At 41.9% G+C, this 21279-nt stretch overlaps 1 protein-coding gene across 1 annotated transcript in view; it reads left to right on the top strand.

Moving 5' to 3' along the window:
• Window positions 1-21279, top strand: part of RAD18 (RAD18 E3 ubiquitin protein ligase) — a 329593-nt gene that overhangs the window by 100511 nt on the left and 207803 nt on the right. Inside the window, exon 8 of the mRNA XM_073645023.1 lies at window positions 19485-19555. Coding sequence (XP_073501124.1) covers window positions 19485-19555 — 71 coding nt within the window. The remainder of the gene's footprint in view (window positions 1-19484; window positions 19556-21279) is intronic.

A 21279-nucleotide genomic window follows, 5' to 3' on the forward strand; every position in this document is an offset into this window, starting at 1 on the left:
TGCAATAAAAGGCGATCAAAACATCACATCTGCCCCAAAATAGTATCAATAAAAACGTCAGCTCGACACGCAAAAAATAAGCCCTCACCCACCCCCAGATCCCGAAAAATAGAGACGCTACGGGTCTCGGAAACTGGCACCATCTTTTTTTTTTTTTTTTTTTAGCAAACTTTAGATTTTTATTTCACCACTTAAATAAAAAAGAACCTGTACGTGTTTGGTATCTGCGAACTCATAATGACCTGGAGAATAATAATGGCAGCTCAGTTTTAGCATTCAGAGAATGTGGTAAAAAAAAAAACCGTGGAATTGCATTTTTTTTTTTGCAATTTCACCGCACTTGGAATTTTTTTTCCCGTTTTCCAGTACACGATATGGTAAAACCAGTGATGGTGTTCAAAAGTACAACTTGTCCCTGACATGGCCATATTGAACGAAAAATAAAAAGGCTATGGCTCTGGGAAGAAGGGGAACAAAAAGTGAAAATGCAAAAACAGAAATTGCTCCGGTCATTAAGGGGTTAATCTGGCTTTTCTATCTTTCTTTTGGAATAATGGCTTCTTCCTGGCTGAGTGGCTTTTCAGCCCATGTTGATACAGTACTTGTTTCACTGTGGATATTGACACAATCTTACCAGCTTCCGTCATCATCTTCACAAGGTCTTTTGCTTTTGTCCGTGGGTTGATATGCACATGTCGGACCAAAGCACGTCCATCTCTGGAACACAGAACCCGTCTCCTTCCTGAGCGGTATGATGGCTGGACATTCCCATCTTGTTTGTACTTGCGTATAAGTGTTTGTACAGATGAACGAGGCATCTTCAGGTATCTTGAAATTGTACCCAAGGATGAGCCAGACTTGTGCAAGTCCACAATTCTCTTGCTGATATCTTGGCTGATTTCTTTACACTTTTCCATGATACTACACAAAGAAGCAGTGTGTTTCAGGTGTGCATTAAAATACATCCACAGGTGTATCTCTAATTAACTCAGATGTTGCCAAAAAGCCTATCAGAAGCTTCCAAACACATGAGATCATCATATGGGCCGTCCAGAATTGTTTAAAGGCATAGTAATCTTATGTATGGAAACTTTTGACTTTGCAGTAAGTAATAAAGATGCCTTAAAACATTCTCTCTCTCTCTCATTATTCTGGCATTTGGCAAATATTAAAAATTATGGTATAATCCTAATTGACCTAAAACGGGAAAGGTTTATTCTGATTTCATGTCAGATATTGAGAAAAACATGCAGATGTGTCTTTTTATATAGTGGATGGAAACTTCTGGTTTCAACTGTACATACTGTATAAAATAATGCTACATCTGAAGCGTTACTCTTATTTTCACCCTTACATTTTAATTTTACTGGGACAGATTCTTATTACAAGACGTTTTTTCAGTAACAGTCAATGTGACGATTCTCACTAACAATAACGTTGAGGTTTTTTTTTTGGGTTGACGCATCTCCGATCACTGGGGATCGTGCGCAGTCCCATGTCCTCGACTGATTCAGATCCCGTCAGTGACGTGTGTGACTCATTCGGTGGTCCGGAGCCCCTATTGCTCATCTCACTGGGGGTCACTTCCCTGTTGTCGCACCCCTCCCCCGTCGTTTCCCGACTTCTCATTAGCGACGTGATTCATTCACTAATAAATACAATATTTTTTTTTTCCCATGTGAAAGTTTTCTTTTCGTACACACGTTATCTTTCGGGGCTCCGGTCTCAAAGGCAATGAAATAATAAGTCCATTTCAGTAAATATTCCTCGTTATTTCCTTTCCTTGTTATTTTCCACCAGATCTTACGTGTTCGGTTAGCGACAGCCCGAATTAGAATCAATGCCGACGTCACGCTGAGGCCCGAGCGCTTCATTATTGCTCATCCCCTACGCTCAGCCTCCACTTTTATCTCCTTGTCTTTTTTTATGGTGTCTAAAATAGACACAAGTCATAGACGATATATGGGGGCGAGCGATCCTTTATGTATTATGTGCCAGCCACGGAGCGGGAATGTAAGTGAATCGCTGCATCCAATTATCTTTTGGTTTTCTCGCAATGGTCACTTGGCCCAGACATGGAGGACCGTCTGCACTAGTCACTTGTAGAGACAACAGGCAACAAAAAGTTAGCGGTGATCCAACTAAAATAAACTCTCTGCTCACCTCTCCTACTCCATGTGATCTTCAGGGTCATTCTTTACATGCGTCCAGCCAGTGATGACCGCAGCGGCCATGGCGGTAACTTGCCTTAATTTACTTTCAAAACACCATTTACCGCATATCACGACGCTATAGAATATAACATCCTCCTGGTATATATGGCCCCATCCTCCTCCTGGTATACGGCTACATCCTCCTCCTGGTATATATGGCCCCTTCCTCCTCTTGGTGTATATGCCTCATCATCCTCCTCCTATTATATATGGCCCAATCCTCCTCCTAGTATATATGGCCCAATCCTCCTCCTAGTATATATGGCCCAATCCTCCTCCTAGTATATATGGCCCCATCATTCTCCTCCTGGTATATATGGCCCCATCATCATCATCCTCCTCCTATTATATACGGCCCCTTCCTCCTCCTGGTATATATGGCACCATCATCATTTTCCTCCTAGTATATATGGATCCGTCATCATCATCCTCCTGGTATATATGGCCCAATCCTCCTCCTGGTATATATGGCCCCATCATCATTCTCCTCCTGGTATATATGGCCCCATCATTCTCCTGCTGGTATATATGGCCCCATCATCCTCCTCCTGGTATATATGGCCCCCATCATCCTCCTCCTGGTACATATGGCCCCATCATCCTCCTCCTGGTATATATGGCCCCATCATCCTCCTCCTGGTATATATGGCCCCATCATTATTCTCCTGGTATATGTGGCCCCATCATTATTCTCCTGGTATATATGGCCACATCATTATTCTCCTGGTATATATGGCCACATCATTATTCTCCTGGTATATATGGCCCCATCATTCTCCTCCTGGTATATATGGCCCCATCATCCTCCTCCTGGTATATATGGCCCCATCATCCTCCTCCTGGTATATGTGGCCCCATCATTATTCTCCTGGTATATATGGCCACATCATTATTCTCCTGGTATATATGGCCCCATCATTATTCTCCTGGTATATATGGCCCCATCATCATTCCCCTGGTATATATGGCCCCATCATCATTCCCCTGGTATATATGGCCCCATCATCCTCCTCCTGGTATATATGGCCCCATCATCCTCCTCCTGGTATATATGGCCCCATCATCCTCCTCCTGGTATATATGGCCCCATCATCCTCCTCCTGGTATATATGGCCCCATCATCCTCCTCCTGGTATATATGGCCCCATCATCCTCCTCCTGGTATATATGGCCCCATCATCCTCCTCCTGGTATATATGGCCCCATCATCCTCCTCCTGGTATATATGGCCCCATCATCCTCCTCCTGGTATATATGGCCCCATCATCCTCTTCCTGGTATATATGGCCCCATCATCCTCCTCCTGGTATATATGGCCCCATCATCCTCCTCCTGGTTTATATGGCCCCATCATCCTCCTCCCGGGATATATGTGGCCCCATCATCCTCCTCCCGGGATATATGTGGCCCCATCATCATTCTCATGGTATATATGGCCCCATCATCCTCCTCCTGGTATATATGTCCCCATCATCCTTCTCCTGGTATATATGGCCCCATCATCCTCCTCCTGGTATATGTGGCCCCATCATCCTCCTCCTGGTATATGTGGCCCCATCATCCTCCTCCTGGTATATATGGCCCCATCATCCTCCTCCTGGTATATATGGCCCCATCATCCTCCTCCTGGTATATATGGCCCCATCATCCTCCTCCTGGTATACATGGCCCCATCATCCTCCTCCTGGTATATATGGCCCCATCATTATTCTCCTGGTATATATGGCCACATCATTATTCTCCTGGTATATATGGCCACATCATTATTCTCCTGGTATATATGGCCCCATCATTCTCCTCCTGGTATATATGGCCCCATCATCCTCCTCCTGGTATATATGGCCCCATCATCCTCCTCCTGGTATATGTGGCCCCATCATTATTCTCCTGGTATATATGGCCACATCATTATTCTCCTGGTATATATGGCCACATCATTATTCTCCTGGTATATATGGCCCCATCATTCTCCTCCTGGTATATATGGCCCCATCATTCTCCTCCTGGTATATATGGCCCCATCATCCTCCTCCTGGTATATATGGCCCCATCATCCTCCTCCTGGTATATATGGCCCCATCATTATTCTCCTGGTATATATGGCCCCATCATTATTCTCCTGGTATATATGGCCCCATCATTATTCTCCTGGTATATATGGCCCCATCATTATTCTCCTGGTATATATGGCCCCATCATTATTCTCCTGGTATATATGGCCCCATCATTATTCTCCTGGTATATATGGCCCCATCATTATTCTCCTGGTATATATGGCCCCATCATTCTCCTCCTGGTATATATGGCCCCATCATCCTGCTCCTGGTATATATGGCCCCATCATCCTCCTCCTGGTATATATGGCCCCATCATTATTCTCCTGGTATATATGGCCCCATCATTATTCTCCTGGTATATATGGCCCCATCATTATTCTCCTGGTATATATGGCCCCATCATTATTCCCCTGGTATATATGGCCCCATCATTATTCCCCTGGTATATATGGCCCCATCATCATTCCCCTGGTATATATGGCCCCATCATCATTCCCCTGGTATATATGGCCCCATCATTATTCTCCTGGTATATATGGCCCCATCATTATTCTCCTGGTATATATGGCCCCATCATCATTCCCCTGGTATATATGGCCCCATCATCATTCCCCTGGTATATATGGCCCCATCATCATTCCCCTGGTATATATGGCCCCATCATTATTCTCCTGGTATATATGGCCCCATCATCCTCCTCCTGGTATATATGGCCCCATCATTCTCTTCCTGGTATATATGGCCCCATCATCCTCCTCCTGGTATATATGGCCCCATCATCCTCCTCCTGGTATATATGGCCCCATCATCCTCCTCCTGGTATATATGGCCCCATCATTATTCTCCTGGTATATATGGCCCCATCATTATTCTCCTGGTATATATGGCCCCATCATTATTCCCCTGGTATGTATGGCCCCATCATCATTCCCCTGGTATGTATGGCCCCATCATCCTCCTCCTGGTATATATGGCCCCATCATCCTCCTCCTGGTATATATGGCCCCCATCATCCTCCTCCTGGTATATGTGGCCCCATCATCCTCCTCCTGGTATATATGGCCCCATCATCCTCCTCCTGGTATATATGGCCCCATCATCCTCCTCCTGGTATATATGGCCCCATCCTCATCCTCCTCCTGGTTTATATGGCCCCATCATCCTCCTCCCGGTATATATGACCCCATCATCCTCCTCCCGGTATATATGGCCCCATCATCCTCCTCCTGGTATATATGGCCCCATCATCCTCCTCCTGGTATATATGGCCCCATCATCATTCTCCTGGTATATGTGGCCCCATCATCCTCCTCCTGGTATATATGGCCCCATATATTCAATAGATAGAGAAAAAAAAACAAACACTTGTACTTACCTTCCCGGGTCTCCCACGCAGCGCTGCGTCCTGTTCAGTGTGTTCAGAGCAGATAGATGATCTCCCTGCTGTGCCCTGAACAGGTTTGCGACGAGCGGTGACCACAGCCTGTACTATAGAGGCTGTGATCACCGCAGATACTCACCCTTGGACCTCCGCTCCCCGGCTGCTCCTATCACCGCATGCACTGAGAAGTGTGGGCGATGACCGGGTAAAATGAAGCCCACACCAACGCTGTGGGCTACAAGAAAATGGCCGCGATCTCCTCCCACAGCTGTGACCTGGACAGCCCCGGAGGCGTGCCCACATCACAGCTAAGAGACAGGAGAAGCGGCCTCTAATGCTGGAGATGCAGTCACCGTCCGACCGCAGTGTCTTATGCCCAGGGGCTGCTGTACGTGAGGTGTGTAAGTGTCCTGCTCAGACACTTAACACCCCCACCAAAGGAAAATGGCAGCACCCAGTGGCTAAAGTAAAAAATAATAAATAAAAGAGGTACATTTAATTTTGTATTAAAAATGATTGAGTATATAATCAATAATTATGAATATAAAATGTAAAAATCGCGGCACCTTCCCTTTAAGCTTAACCCCTTTCTGACATAGTCAGTAATAGTACGTCCCTGTGCCGTGGGCCTATTGGACCAGGTACGTACTATTACGCACAATGCGATCGCCGCCGGGTGTCTGCTGTATCTCACAGCTGACACCCGAAACTATGTGCCAGGAGTGGTGCCGGCACATTAACCCCCGAAATGCTGCCATCGAAGTTGATCGCAGCATTCCGGGAGAAGGGGAGGTAAGCGCGACCCTCTTACCTTGTCTCCGGCATCCCGCCCTGTCTGTGCTGGGTCCCGGTAGTTGCTACGGTGACCCGATGTCGTCATGACGACATCCGGGTCACCAGGCATCAGCAAGTTAGTTAGTTAGAACGTGCACGGAGCATGATCTAACTTGTGCCTGTGCAGCCTGCAGAGCATCCTCGCCCATCCCTCCTAGACTGTGAGCCCTCGCGGGCAGGGTCCTCGCTCCTCCTGTACCAGTCACTGACTCGTTTTGTTAAAGACTATTATAAGTGTTTTTGCTATGTATACCCCTTTTTCACACGTAAAGCGCCATGGAATAAATGGCGCAATAATAATAATAAATAATAATAATAATAGAGATGCTTCTGCATCTCTATGCTATGCCAGTCACTAGCCTGCAAAAAATGAAAGTCCCAAGGTGGGATAAAGTATAAAAGTGAAAAAAATAAATTGTAAATAAATAAATAAATATATATATATATATATATATATATATATATATATATATATATATATATATATATATATATATATATATATAATTAATAAAAAAATAAATATACTGTACCCATAAATAAATATTATTCTGAAAAATAATGATGGAAGTACACATATTTGGTATCGCCACGTTCAACACGACCTGACCTATAAAACGGTCTCGGCAAAAACGCTGCAGAAACGCGTAAAAAACGCATGGTAGAAGGCCTGCCATGGTCCCCAATGATAATCCGCATGTGCTGTGCACATGCTGCGGAGATTTCCCCTGTGGATTATCATTGCGGAAAAAAACGCAGCACTACCAATTATTTTGCGGAAGCGCAGCGTTTTCGCCGCCATTGACTTGCATTGGAATGCATGGAATCCGCATCGCTCTATATGTAGATGTGCACTCCATGCGTTCCAATGTGCGGATGGTACCCGGGTGTGGAGGACAGGAGACTCTCCTCCCGACCCGGGTACCATAGAACCTGTAAAAAAAAGAATAAAATAAATAAATATTATATTTACCTTCTTTATGCCTAAACAGTGGAAACCCCTCACAAGTGACGCCATTTTGGAAACTAGACCACTAGAGAGAAAAAGTTACAACTCTTGTAAGAAGAGGAGAAAAAAAAATGGCTGCAACGGGATGACGTTAAGCTACAAACTGTAAGGGGGGTAATGAACTTTGCAAATCCATTGACATCTCTTTTTTTATTATACTTAAGTGCATGTAATTGACACTTAAAATTATTTTTGCAGTTGCAGGGAAACAAAGAGCTTGTAAAAGTCAAATGGTGACATTTTTAATGAGAAATTTTAGGTGAACAAGCCCCTTAAAAGTTGCTAATACAGAGTACCAGTTGGTCACCCATAAACAGAGCGGAGCTCGGTGCCCGGCGGGATGGAGTAAGGCGCTCTGCAGTCCCATAAATAATGAATTGTTGCAGACACTGATCTGCTCTTGGTGCATTTCGGAGCCTGATCTCAGGATATTTTGAGGCTCCCACAGTTGGATCCCAAGTGATCCGCAAGTTACCTCTTGTCATACGGAGAGGTGATGACCTGATGGGAATTACCCCACAGTCCTCTGTGGCGTGGAGTTGGTCAATCCTCCCGCTATTCCTGTGGATTTCCTTCTCTTTGCTGGGCAGGGATTTGTTTGTGAGCTCTTGGGACAAGGACTGATGTGAACGGACACCTTCCCTGTCCTGTTCTGTAAATTTCTGGCTTGTTTTTATTTTTCTTGGGATCTGGAGGAATTAATAGCGCTTTGTTTATTTCTCTAGAAAATGATGTGGCCGAGTTCATTGCCAGTAAAAGCTGCCGGGGTCACTTATAATGTGCTGTAAATGTAGGAGTAATCCCCGAGGTCGGCCCTTCATCTCTGGGGCTTTTTGCTGGGTGGTTTCACCTCCTTGACTGTCGGAGTTTGTACAGAACTCTTATAATTCCTCAAATGTTTTTTTTTTTTTGTAGAAGTTCTTGGGAGATAGTTTTATGTAGATGTTCTCCTGCGGGAAGCAAACGGCAACATATTATTTGATATGATTTGTGTTACCGCTTAGAATAACCATTTTATTATGCAAGCACAGTAGTAATGTATTTAAGCTGGAAGAAAAGAAAACACTTGGCTGCATTTTAGTTTAATCTATTTAGTCACATACAATCAAATTGCAATCACTCCGTCCAACAGATCAACGCAAGTGGATTAGAGGAGTATAGAGAGCAACCGCAGTACAGCCGCTTATCAGCAGAATATCACCCATCCATGAAACATGGATCATTCACTTACTGGGAGATCCGGCCCAACCGAATAGTCTGCCTGATCAGAGCCAACTGGTTCAAGGGCAAATATGAAGCAGGTAATTCAGAGACCCGGTGGTCGATCAGGTCTTCTGGTACAATGACGGTCTGTGTTTCATGAATGTGTGAAGCCAGCTGTAGTGTAGTGAAATACTGCCCCCTATGTACAAGAATATAACTACTATAATACTGCCCCTATGTACAAGAATATAACTACTATAATACTGCTCCCTATGTACAAGACTATAACTACTATAATACTGTCCCTATGTACAAGAATATAACTACTATAATACTGCTCCTATGTACAAGAATATAACTACTATAATACTGCTCCTATGTACAAGAATATAACTACTATAATACTGCCCCTATGTACAAGAATATAACTACTATAATACTGCTCCCTATGTACAAGACTATAACTACTATAATACTGCCCCCTATGTACAAGAATATAACTACTATAATACTGCTCCTATGTACAAGAATACAACTAATATAATACTGCCCCCTATGTACAATAATATAACTAATATAATACTGCCCCCCTATGTACAACAATATACTATAATACTGCCCCCTATGTACAAGAATATAACTACTATAATACTGCCCCTATGTACAAGAATATAACTACTATAATACTGCCCCTATATACAAGAATATAACTACTATAATACTGCTCCTATGTACAAGAATATAACTACTATAATACTGCCCCCTATGTACAAGAATATAACTACTATAATACTGCTCCTATGTACAAGAATATAACTACTATAATACTGCCCCCTATGTACAAGAATATAGCTACTATAATACTGCTCCTATATACAAGAATATAACTACTATAATACTGCTCATATGTACAAGAATACAACTAATATAATACTGCCCCCTATGTACAATAATATAACTAATATAATACTGCCCCCCTATGTACAACAATATACTATAATACTGCCCCTATGTACAAGAATATAACTACTATAATACTGCTCCTATGTACAAGAATATAACTACTATAATACTGCCCCCTATGTACAATAATATAACTACTATAATACTGCCCCCTATGTACAAGAATATAACTACTATAACACTGCCCCCTATGTACAAGAATATAACTACTATAATACTGCCCCCTATGTACAATAATATATCTACTATAATACTGCCCCCCTATGTACAAGAATATACTATAATACTGACCCCTATGTACAAGAATATAACTGCTATAATATTGCCCCCTATATACAAGAATATAACTACTATAATACTTCTTCTATGTAAAAGAATATAACTACTATAATACTGCCCCCTATGTACAAGAATATAACTACTATAATACTGCTCCTATGTACAAGAATATAACTACTATAATACTGCTCCTATGTACAAGAATATAACTACTATAATACTGCCCCCTATGTACAAGAATATAACTACTATAATACTGCCCCCTATGTACAAGAATATAACTGCTATAATATTGCCCCCTATATACAAGAATATAACTGCTATAATACTGCTCCTATGTACAAGAATATAACTACTATAATACTGCCCCCTATGTACAAGAATATAACTACTATAATACTGCTCCTATGTACAAGAATATAACTACTATAATACTGCTCCTATGTACAAGAATATAACTACTATAATACTGCCCCCTATGTACAAGAATATAACTACTATAATACTGCCCCCTATGTACAAGAATATAACTGCTATAATATTGCCCCCTATATACAAGAATATAACTGCTATAATACTGCCCCCTATGTACAAGAATATAACTACTATAATACTGCTCCTATGTACAAGAATATAACTACTATAATACTACTCCTATGTACAAGAATATAACTACTATAATACTGCCCCCTATGTACAAGAATATAACTACTATAATACTGCTCCTATGTAGAAGAATATGACTACTATAATACTGCTCCCTATGTACAAGAATATAACTACTATAATACTGCTCCTATGTAGAAGAATATGACTACTATAATACTGCCCCTATGTACAAGAATATAACTACTATAATACTGCTCCCTATGTACAAGAATATAACTACTATAATACTGCTACTATGTACAAGAATATAACTACTATAATACTGCTCCTATATACAAGAATATAACTACTATAATACTGCTCTCTATGTACCGGAATATAACTACTATAAAACTGTCTCCTATGTACAACAATATAACTACTATAATACTGCTCCTATGTACAGCAATATAACTACTATAATACCGCCCCCTATGTACAAGAATATAACTACTATAATACTGCTCTCTATGTACAGGAATATAACTACTATAATACTGTCTCCTATGTACAACAATATAACTACTATAATACCGCCCCCTATGTACAAGAATATAACTACTATAATACTGCCCCCTATGTACAAGAATATAACTACTATAATACTGCCCCCTATGTACAAGAATATAACTGCTATAATACTGCCCCCTATGTACAAGAATATAACTACTATAATACTGCTCCCTATGTACAGGAATATAACTACTATAATACTGCTCCTATGTACAAGAAGCATGTATTCTTCCTTTGCCCTCTTTTCTTCCTTGGTCCGCTCCTCTTGATGTGAGGCGGATGTTATAGTGCAGATATTATAAGTCACATCTTAAAATCATGGATACAGGAAATAAGAAATTACTATGCTGGGAAGCGCTGCACGTATGAGACGGTGAGATCCGCAGCATCGCACCCAATTAATTATTACTAAATGTTAAGTGGAAAATATTTTTGTTACACGTAGACTTTATTAATGTTCCTGGATCGGCAAAATAGTATAATATATCAGGTATTGAAGCTGAGGTTTCTTAAAGGGAAACTCCACTATATTTACATGAAATGTTGAATGAAATCTAATGCATTAAGTCTTCTCTAGTCACATCCAAAGATACTTTTAAGTTTATTTTGGTTTGTTGTTAAATCGCAGCTTAGATAAAAGCAGCATGGAGCAAAACTCCTGAGCAGATTTAGTAAACCACTAAATGCCGGCAAGAATTTAGGATGTGAATGGAGGGTAAGACATAGCAAAACTATCTTTACTTTAATAAGTGACTGCACAAACAGAATAGGGAGTGCAGCTCTGGAGTATAATACCGGAGGTCACTCAGGATTAGTTATGTAATGTATGTACACAGTGACTGCACCAGCAGAATAGTGAGTGCAGCTCTGGAGTATAATACAGGAAGTAACTCAGGATCAGTAATGTAATGTATGTACACAGTGACTGCACCAGCAGAATAGTGAGTGCAGCTCTGGAGTATAATACAGGATGTAACTCAGGATCAGTAATGTAATGTATGTACACAGTGACTCTACCAGCAGAACAGTGAGTGCAGCTCTGGAGTATAATACAGGATGTAACTCAGGATCAGTAATGTAATGTATGTACACAGTGACTGCACCAGCAGAATAGTGAGGGCAGCTCTGGAGTATAATACAGGAAGTAACTCAGGATCAGTAATGTAATGTATGTACACAGTGACTGCACCAGCAGAATAGTGAGTGCAGCTCTGGAGTATAATACAGGAAGTAACTCAGGTTAAGTAATGTAATGTATGTACACAGTGACTGCACCAGCAGAATAGTGAGTGCAGCTCTGGAGTATAATACAGGATGTGACTCAGGATCAGTAATGTAATGTATGTACACAGTGACTCTACCAGCAGAATAGTGAGGGCAGCTCTGGAGTATAATACAGGAAGTAACTCAGGATCAGTAATGTAATGTATGTACACAGTGACTGCACCAGCAGAATAGTGAGTGCAGCTCTGGAGTATAATACAGGAAGTAACTCAGGATCAGTAATGTAATGTATGTACACAGTGACTGCACCAGCAGAATAGTGAGTGCAGCTCTGGAGTATAATACAGGATGTAACTCAGGATCAGTAATGTAATGTATGTACACAGTGACTGCACCAGCAGAATAGTGAGTGCAGCTCTGGAGTATAATACAGGATGTAACTCAGGATCAGTAATGTATGTATGTACACAGTGACTCTACCAGCAGAATAGTGAGTGCAGCTCTGGAGTATAATACAGGATGTAACTCAGGATCAGTAATGTAATGTATGTACACAGTGACTGCACCAGCAGAATAGTGAGGGCAGCTCTGGAGTATAATACAGGAAGTAACTCAGGATCAGTAATGTAATGTATGTACACAGTGACTGCACCAGCAGAATAGTGAGTGCAGCTCTGGAGTATAATACAGGAAGTAACTCAGGTTAAGTAATGTAATGTATGTACACAGTGACTGCACCAGCAGAATAGTGAGTGCAGCTCTGGAGTATAATACAGGATGTGACTCAGGATCAGTAATGTAATGTATGTACACAGTGACTCTACCAGCAGAATAGTGAGGGCAGCTCTGGAGTATAATACAGGAAGTAACTCAGGATCAGTAATGTAATGTATGTACACAGTGACTGCACCAGCAGAATAGTGAGTGCAGCTCTGGAGTATAATACAGGAAGTAACTCAGGATCAGTAATGTAATGTATGTACACAGTGACTGCACCAGCAGAATAGTGAGTGCAGCTCTGGAGTATAATACAGGATGTAACTCAGGATCAGTAATGTAATGTATGTACACAGTGACTGCACCAGCAGAATAGTGAGTGCAGCTCTGGAGTATAATACAGGATGTAACTCAGGATCAGTAATGTATGTATGTACACAGTGACTCTACCAGCAGAATAGTGAGTGCAGCTCTGGAGTATAATACAGGATGTGACTCAGGATCAGTAATGTAATGTATGTACACAGTGAGTGCACCAGCAGAATAGTGAGTGCAGCTCTGGAGTATAATACAGGATGTAACTCAGGATCAGTAATGTAATGTATGTACACAGTGACTCTACCAGCAGAATAGTGAGTGCAGCTCTGGAGTATAATACAGGATGTAGCTCAGGATCAGTAATGTAATGTATTGTACACAGTGACTTCCCCAGCAGAATAGTGAGTGCAGCTCTGGAGTATAATACAGGAGGTAACTCAGGATCCGTATCAGTCCAGGATTATATAATTACAATATTGTATACTTTATGTAGATTAATTATCAAAATATATTACTGTTCTGTGTTGAGGTGAATATTTCCTTTCCTCGTATATTGGATATTTTCATGGCTTTTCCCCTTTAAGTGAATTAATATTTGAGAGTTTTATTAATGATGCCATCTTCACTCTTATTTATGTATAAATACAAATTAACAATGTAAAATAATGATAATCATCCTCCTTATATGTACACAGCTATTTCCAGTCAATTCAGTTTAGGTCTCGGTAATCGTTGTCAGCGTCTCTCTCTAGTCATCTCTTTCTAATTAGTGTTGTCTTGGAGAGGTCGTCTACATTGTCATCTGCAGACAATATGTTATTATCTTTTCTCAGCGTCGAGTCAGTTTACGTTACTTCTCTTGCGCTCCTTTGATCGTACGTCATGCCTTGTTCTGCAGCCACATCCAAAGCTGCAAGTAATATTTCTCCTTATGTTTCACTCATGGTCTTTGCTGATTTTTAATTTGTAGAGACTTTTCTGCTGTGCATTGTAGTTTTCTGTGGCTGATAAATATTTATTTCTGCCGAAGGTTATATATATATATATATATATATATATATATATATATATATATATATATATATATATATATATATATATATATATATATATATATATATATATATATATATATATATATATATATGAGTAACCTGATCATCAGGCATGAATTTGTCAGTTTCAAAATTAGTGCAAGATGAGTAAAGCAAACTTCACATCATAACTAGATCGACTTAGTCTTCCTTCAACCTTAACACTATGTTACTATGTATGTTACATCTTGTATTATACTCCAGAGCTGCAGTCACTGTGTACATACATTACATTAATGATCCTGAGTTACATCCTGTATTAAACTCCAGAGCTGCACTCACTATTCTGCTGGTGCAGTCACTGTGTACATACATTACATTACTGATCCTGAGTTACATCCTGTATTAAACTCCAGAGCTGCACTCACTATTCTGCTGGTGCAGTCACTGTGTACATACATACATTACTGATCCTGAGTTACATCCTGTATTATACTCCAGAGCTGCACTCACTATTCTGCTGGTGCAGTTACTGTGTACATACATTACATTACTAATCCTGAGTTACCTCCTGTATTATACTCCAGAGCTGCACTCACTATTCTGCTGGTGCAGTCACTGTGTACACACATTACATTACTGATCCGGAGTTACATCCTGTATTATACTCCAGAGCTGCACTCACTATTCTGCTGGTGCAGTCACTGTGTACATACATTACATTACTGATCCTGAGTTACATCCTGTATTATACTCCAGAGCTGCACTCACTATTCTGCTTGTGCAGTCACTGTGTACATACATTACATTGCTGATCCTGAGTTACATCCTGTATTATACTCCAGAGCTGCACTCACCATTCTGCTGGTGCAGTAACTGTGTACATACATTACATTACTGATCCTGAGTTACATCCTGTATTATACTCCAGAGCTGCACTCACTATTCTGCTGGTGCAGTCACTGTGTACATACATTACATTACTGATCCTGAGTTACATCCTGTATTATACTCCAGAGCTGCACTCACTATTCTGCTGGTGCAGTCACTGTGTACATACATTACATTACTGATCCTGAGTTACATCCTGTATTATACTCCAGAGCTGCACTCACTATTCTGCTGGGGTAGTCACTGTGTACATACATTACATTACTGATCCTGAGTTACATCCTGTATTATACTCCAGAGCTGCACTCACTATTCTGCTGGTGCAGTCACTGTGTACATACATTACTGATCCTGAGTTACATCCTGTATTATACTCCAGAGCAGCACTCACTATTCTGCTGGTGCAGTCACTGTGTACATACATTACATTACTGATCCTGTACTGATCCTGAGTTACCTCCTGTATTATACTCCAGAGCTGCACTCACTATTCTGCTCTGGTAGTCACTGTGTACATACATTACATTACTGATCCTGAGTTACATCCTGTATTATACTCCAGAGCTGCACTCACTATTCTGCTGGTGGAGTCACTGTGTACATACATTACATTACTGATCCTGAGTTACATCCTGTATTATACTCCAGAGCTGCACTCACTATTCTGCTGGTGCAGTCACTGTGTACATACATTACTTTACTGATCCTGAGTTACATCCTGTATTATACTCCAGAGCTGCACTCACTATTCTGCTTGTGGAGTCACTGTGTACATACATTACATTACTGATCCTCAGTTACATCCTGTATTATACTCCAGAGCTGCACTCACTATTCTCTGTGTACACACATTACATTCAGTCGTCCTCCCTTAGGGTACATGTCTACGATCCGGAGTAGCAGCATTTTGGACACAGCTCACTTGGGCTGCGTTCAAAACGCTGTGTTCCACATTACAAGCACAGTGGATGGGATTTATAGACATCCCATGGCCACTGTGCTTCTCTTTGACCCGCGTTGCAGATTTAAGAGCCGCCGTATGTCAATTATCTGCAACAGAGACGCTAGTCTCCGCTGTGTAGTTTCACACGTAGCCGTTCATTAGATGCGGTAACTCCACGTGGTACAATGAATATACGCAGATTTAATTGCGTCATTAGAACGCAGCGAAAATACGCTGCGTCCACAACGCTGCTATCTCCTGATCGTTTGCACATACCCTAACAGCATATCTGGCGCTCATATTTAGATTCCATACTATGTCAATATATAAATTTTCACATCATTCCAGTTCTTCTTGCTGTCAGTGACTGTTGTCAATCACGATGGCCATATGATTTTTTTCTTGTCCTGTTCTTACAGCTGATGAGATTGTTACAATGTGTCGGTGTAGGGAGGAGTAGGCTGCCTGGTCCATGACTAGGAAATGATCTGTGCTGCTACTTTGTGTCTCTGAGAGTTCTGCGTTCTCGGATACATTGTTCAGTGTGATCAGGATTACAGCTCAGTATTCAGATTACGGCAGCAGATCTGCAGAGCCTGGGATGTACGGCTATTGGCAAGAGCTGCAGAATCCGTCGTCTGTCTTCTATCTCCCGCGTTATGAGCTGCAGTCCATACATTGTAATGATTTCAGGATTCCTTTAACGAAAACACTTAAAGCTGATTCTTTTTTTCGTTTACTAAAAACCATGAGGAACAGAAATTGTTCTTTGTTTTTGTTTTTTTTTTGGGAAGGAAATACTTGTAAATAGTTTCAGATAATTTTGGCTGAAATTGTCTACATTGGGCCAATAAGTCAGGTAGTATAATTTTGAGATATTAATTTGCAGATGTTTTCCATTTGGGATAATGGTCTTCGGGCGAGGCTTCCCTGCTCTGCGCCTATTACTGGAGCACAGGATGCCCGGGACACTGTGGGAAATGATCTGCAGCTGAGACTTTTAGTCTGCAGATTTCACAAACAGGAGAAAGACGAAACTCTTCTCCTGGATGGAAAGTTATTGTCCAAAGAGAAAATCCATAAATGGGGAAAAAAAAAAAAAAAAAAAAAGTCTTCCAGTTTATTAGAAAGTTGTGTGACAACCAAAGCCGAACATCTCCTGTCCACCTCTCATGAGGGCTCTCCGTCCCCAGCTCTCCGAGAATCCCAAGGAACAGATCTGCTCTTTTCTGCCCATTATTCCCACATTGCCTCATTACTAAGTCATCTCTGCCTTTTTGGTGTCTGGGAAAGCTCATTAGTACCTTGTGTGGGAACTGTAGAGGCGCCATATTGAAATTCTCTTCATTTTAAAGTAACAAATCTTCATGGTTTGATGGCAGTAAGTCAGCGGGGATGTATCACTGCATTACATTGCAGATTCTAAATTTAGAGGTGTAGTAAAGTTTGGCGACAACCATGTGAGAGCTGTAATTTTGTTAAAAAGAGTTGTCACCAGGCTTTACCTGAGGCACCTAACTACCCCCGCCGGTCACCGTGTTTCCTCTGCCTCTGGGCGTTTGCCGCGCTGCACCTCACCACACTGCCTCTGCCCGTCGCTGCGCCACTTCTGCCCCCCACCTGTCTCTGCGCCACCTCTGCCCCTCTCTGCGCCACCTCTGCCCCTCTCTGCGCCACCTCTGCCCCTCTCTGCGCCACCTCTGCCCCTCGCCTGTCTCTGCGCCTTCGCTGCCCCACCTCTTCCCCTCACCTGTTGCTGCGCCTTCGCTGCACCACCTCTGCCCCTCGCCGCACCACATCTGCCCTCCGCCTGCCTCTTCGCCGCCTCTGCCCCTCTCCGCGCCACCTCTGCCCCTCGCCTGTCGCTGCGCCTTCGCTGCACCACCTCTTCCCCTCACCTGTTGCTGCGCCTTCGCTGCACCACCTCTGCTCCTTGCTGCGCCACCTATTCCCCTTGCCGCGCAGTTTCTGCCCCTTGCTGCGCCACCTCTGCTCCTCTCCCCACCGCCTCTGCCCCTCGTCGGTCGCTGCGCCACCTCTGCCCCTCGTCGGTCGCTGCGCCACCTCTGCCCCTTCCTGCTCTTGGTTCTGCTAATGATTAAAGTTTAACGTTCTCCATAATTCAAACTTCCCTCTTCTGTCTCTCTGGATGACAAAGAAATGAGAGAAGAAAAATCAACACCTTCAAAATGTGGTGCTGGAGAAGGAGGCCATCAAGACCATGGATGGCAAGAAGAAGAAATCAAGCCAGACATGTCACTAGAAGAAAAGATCACCAAGCTACAACTTGTCTACTATGGACTCATCATACGAAGAAATCAGTCATGGTCTGAAGAATAGAAGGATCAAGATGAAGAGGAAGACCAGCAACCTGATGGCTTTATACCATCAACAAAATGGCAGAGAAGACCTTGGTAGAGAAGACCCTGGTAGACCTATCTAGGCTGCACAAGATCAATCTTCTTACAGATCATTCCGCCATCAAGTCGCTATGTGTCGAGAGAAAAAAAAAAAAAAAAGCGGTTTCCAAGACTTTTCTTGTGCTGCACCAGCTCTTTGTATTGCACTACCAGTGAAAATCCGGCTAATTTTAATTGTCATTCTACAGTTTAAGGATGGTCGAAAAACATATCCTCTAATGCGGCTAAGTTTTTTTTCGATCATCTCTTCTCTCACACCCCACGCGCTCAATGCCACTTCGCATCTGGACATGTACAGATAGTGCCGGGTGACCGGTTTATGCAGCCGCAGATAAATACACTGATATAAAGATGGCTGCACCGTACATTACAGGCTTCTCTTACTTCTTGTGTCGGCCGTATTCTCACAAGCTCGGGCTATCAGGCCTCGTGTTTGAATGTCTGATATTGGTTGTGCGTGTCATTTTGCGTTGTACAGTATTGTGGAATATGTTGGTGCTATATCAATAAAGATGGAAGTAGGATCGGGTGACGCTTATTTTGCTCTTTACTGGGTAGTTTTCTTTGACGTTCTGTAAGAAATTGATTTCCAGTAAAAGCTCCGCTCCGGCTCTGCAGTATCGCATCGCTTTGTTTTGCGCTCTGCTGGGAGAATAGAAAACTTCCCGCTAGTTTTCACTAATTGAATAACAAGCCGTTCATTATACAAAATAGACTTCTGCAGGGTTGATACTGAGCGAGCGCTCGCTGTACACGAGCCAAGTACCAGATGTTGTGCGGCTCGGACACTCGCTCCCTGGTTTTGCTCTTTCTAACATGTTTTATTTGTTTTTGTAGCTGCAGAAATTGTTAGTGAAATCGAGAAAAACGAGAAGAATCGCTCAGCTCTGGGGGCAAAGCAGGAAAGCGTGAGTATAATAGACCGCGGACGTCCATGTATTGTCTTTTCTTTACATGATATTCCTCAGATGCATCCGATGGGACAAGATTCCTCTAGTATGGCAGCAGTCAGGCCCGGCAGGTTTGGATGACCAGGCAGTCATAAAAATTGCTTGCAGAAATATGGAGTCTTGGTCTTTTAAAGAAACATTAAAGACAGAAAAGTCAAAATATCAAGATAATATCGTAACATTTCCTCATTTAATTTCCTCTTTAAATTTTATTTTATTTTACTCTATATTACAATAAAAGCTGCACCATAATAAGAAAATTTTATGTGTTCTAGGACATCGGCAGTGTTTCTTCTCCTTCTTACTATTTTGTTTGCAAAAGTACATAAAGTGTAAGCTGCTTCTCTTCAATGAAGCCCTTTTTCTTTAATGAAGCCTTTTTGTCTTTAAGTCCCTCCTCTTTGAGCCCCTCCTTTTTGATTGAGCCCCTCCTCTTTGAGCCCTTCCTTTTTAATTGAGATTCTCTTTTTTTGATTGGGACCCTCTTTTTTGATAAATCCTTCCCTCTGTAGTTAAGCGCTGCCTTTTTTTTTATTAGGCTTTACCTTTTAAGCTCTGTCTCTCTGGTAAAGCCCTGCCTCCTCTGTTGTTTCTTAGCTAAAAATGGATCAAATCAGAAGGAGGATTTCTACAATCTGTTTCAGAGTCGTGTTATTTTTCATGCCCATGTACCTTGCAATTAGCTCATTATATGTTAGAAATCATACCGGTCAGTAAGATCAGTAATATTCTGTTCAGTGACTAGTCTGTGGGGTTTTTCAATTTTTTGTTTTCCTTAATATCTTTATTGAATTTTTCAAAGTGAACAAAACATAAACATAACTACTATCTCCTGCACAAAAAGATTGGAGGCAGCACGCAATTGATTGTAGCTGGCCGCTCACAGGCATCACTTGACCCCGCGACGATGTCACGACAACTGAGGTGTGACAGCAGTGACGCGGTTCCCGCGGTGGCTGCTGGGTTGTGGGCGGGGTTTCCCCGTGCATCACACCCAGCATCCACTGTTCGCTCTCCCGATGGATGAGGAGAGGGACAGTGCGCGGTGGATGCCGGGTGTGACGTGCGGGGTAACCCAGCATCCACCATGGAACGCGGAACCGGAACCATGATGTGACGTCAGAGCCGGCTGCAGCCGGGGGTCATGTGATGGCTGTGAGCGGCCAGTGATAGCGCCACTCACTGGCAGTAACTGCAACACAAGATATTTACAAAAACCCTTAGGGGCCCCGGGGCAATATATTGAGGGGATAATAAAAAGTAGTGGACAACTCCTTTAAGTTTCTAGTAGTATAATTAACAAAGATAATCTATTCAAACAATATACAGTATATAACAGTTGTGTCAGAATTCCTATTGGAAGGGAAATTGTTCATTCCAAAAGTTCCATTTATTATAATATTTGTGTAAAGAGTTGTTTATTTTGGCATTAATATATTCGTATAAATTGTGTAGGGATACTTTATCTATAATTTCGGAGATGGAAGGGATAGTGCAAGTTCTACAATTAGACGCGATTTACATTTTTGACGACTAAGAATATGTGTATGATTAGATGACTCAAATTTTTTGGAATGTACTCTGTTCCTCAAGATAGAAGTGTGAGATTTGGGGTGATTATCATTTTCTTGGTGACAGATTCTATAAATCAATAAGGAGATATCTTTCCACATATTATCTAG

Source organism: Phyllobates terribilis, unplaced genomic scaffold (genome assembly GCF_046119375.1).
Source record: "Phyllobates terribilis strain yellow unplaced genomic scaffold, ASM4611937v1 Scaffold_8__6_contigs__length_399053987, whole genome shotgun sequence".
NCBI lineage: Eukaryota > Metazoa > Chordata > Amphibia > Anura > Dendrobatidae > Phyllobates > Phyllobates terribilis.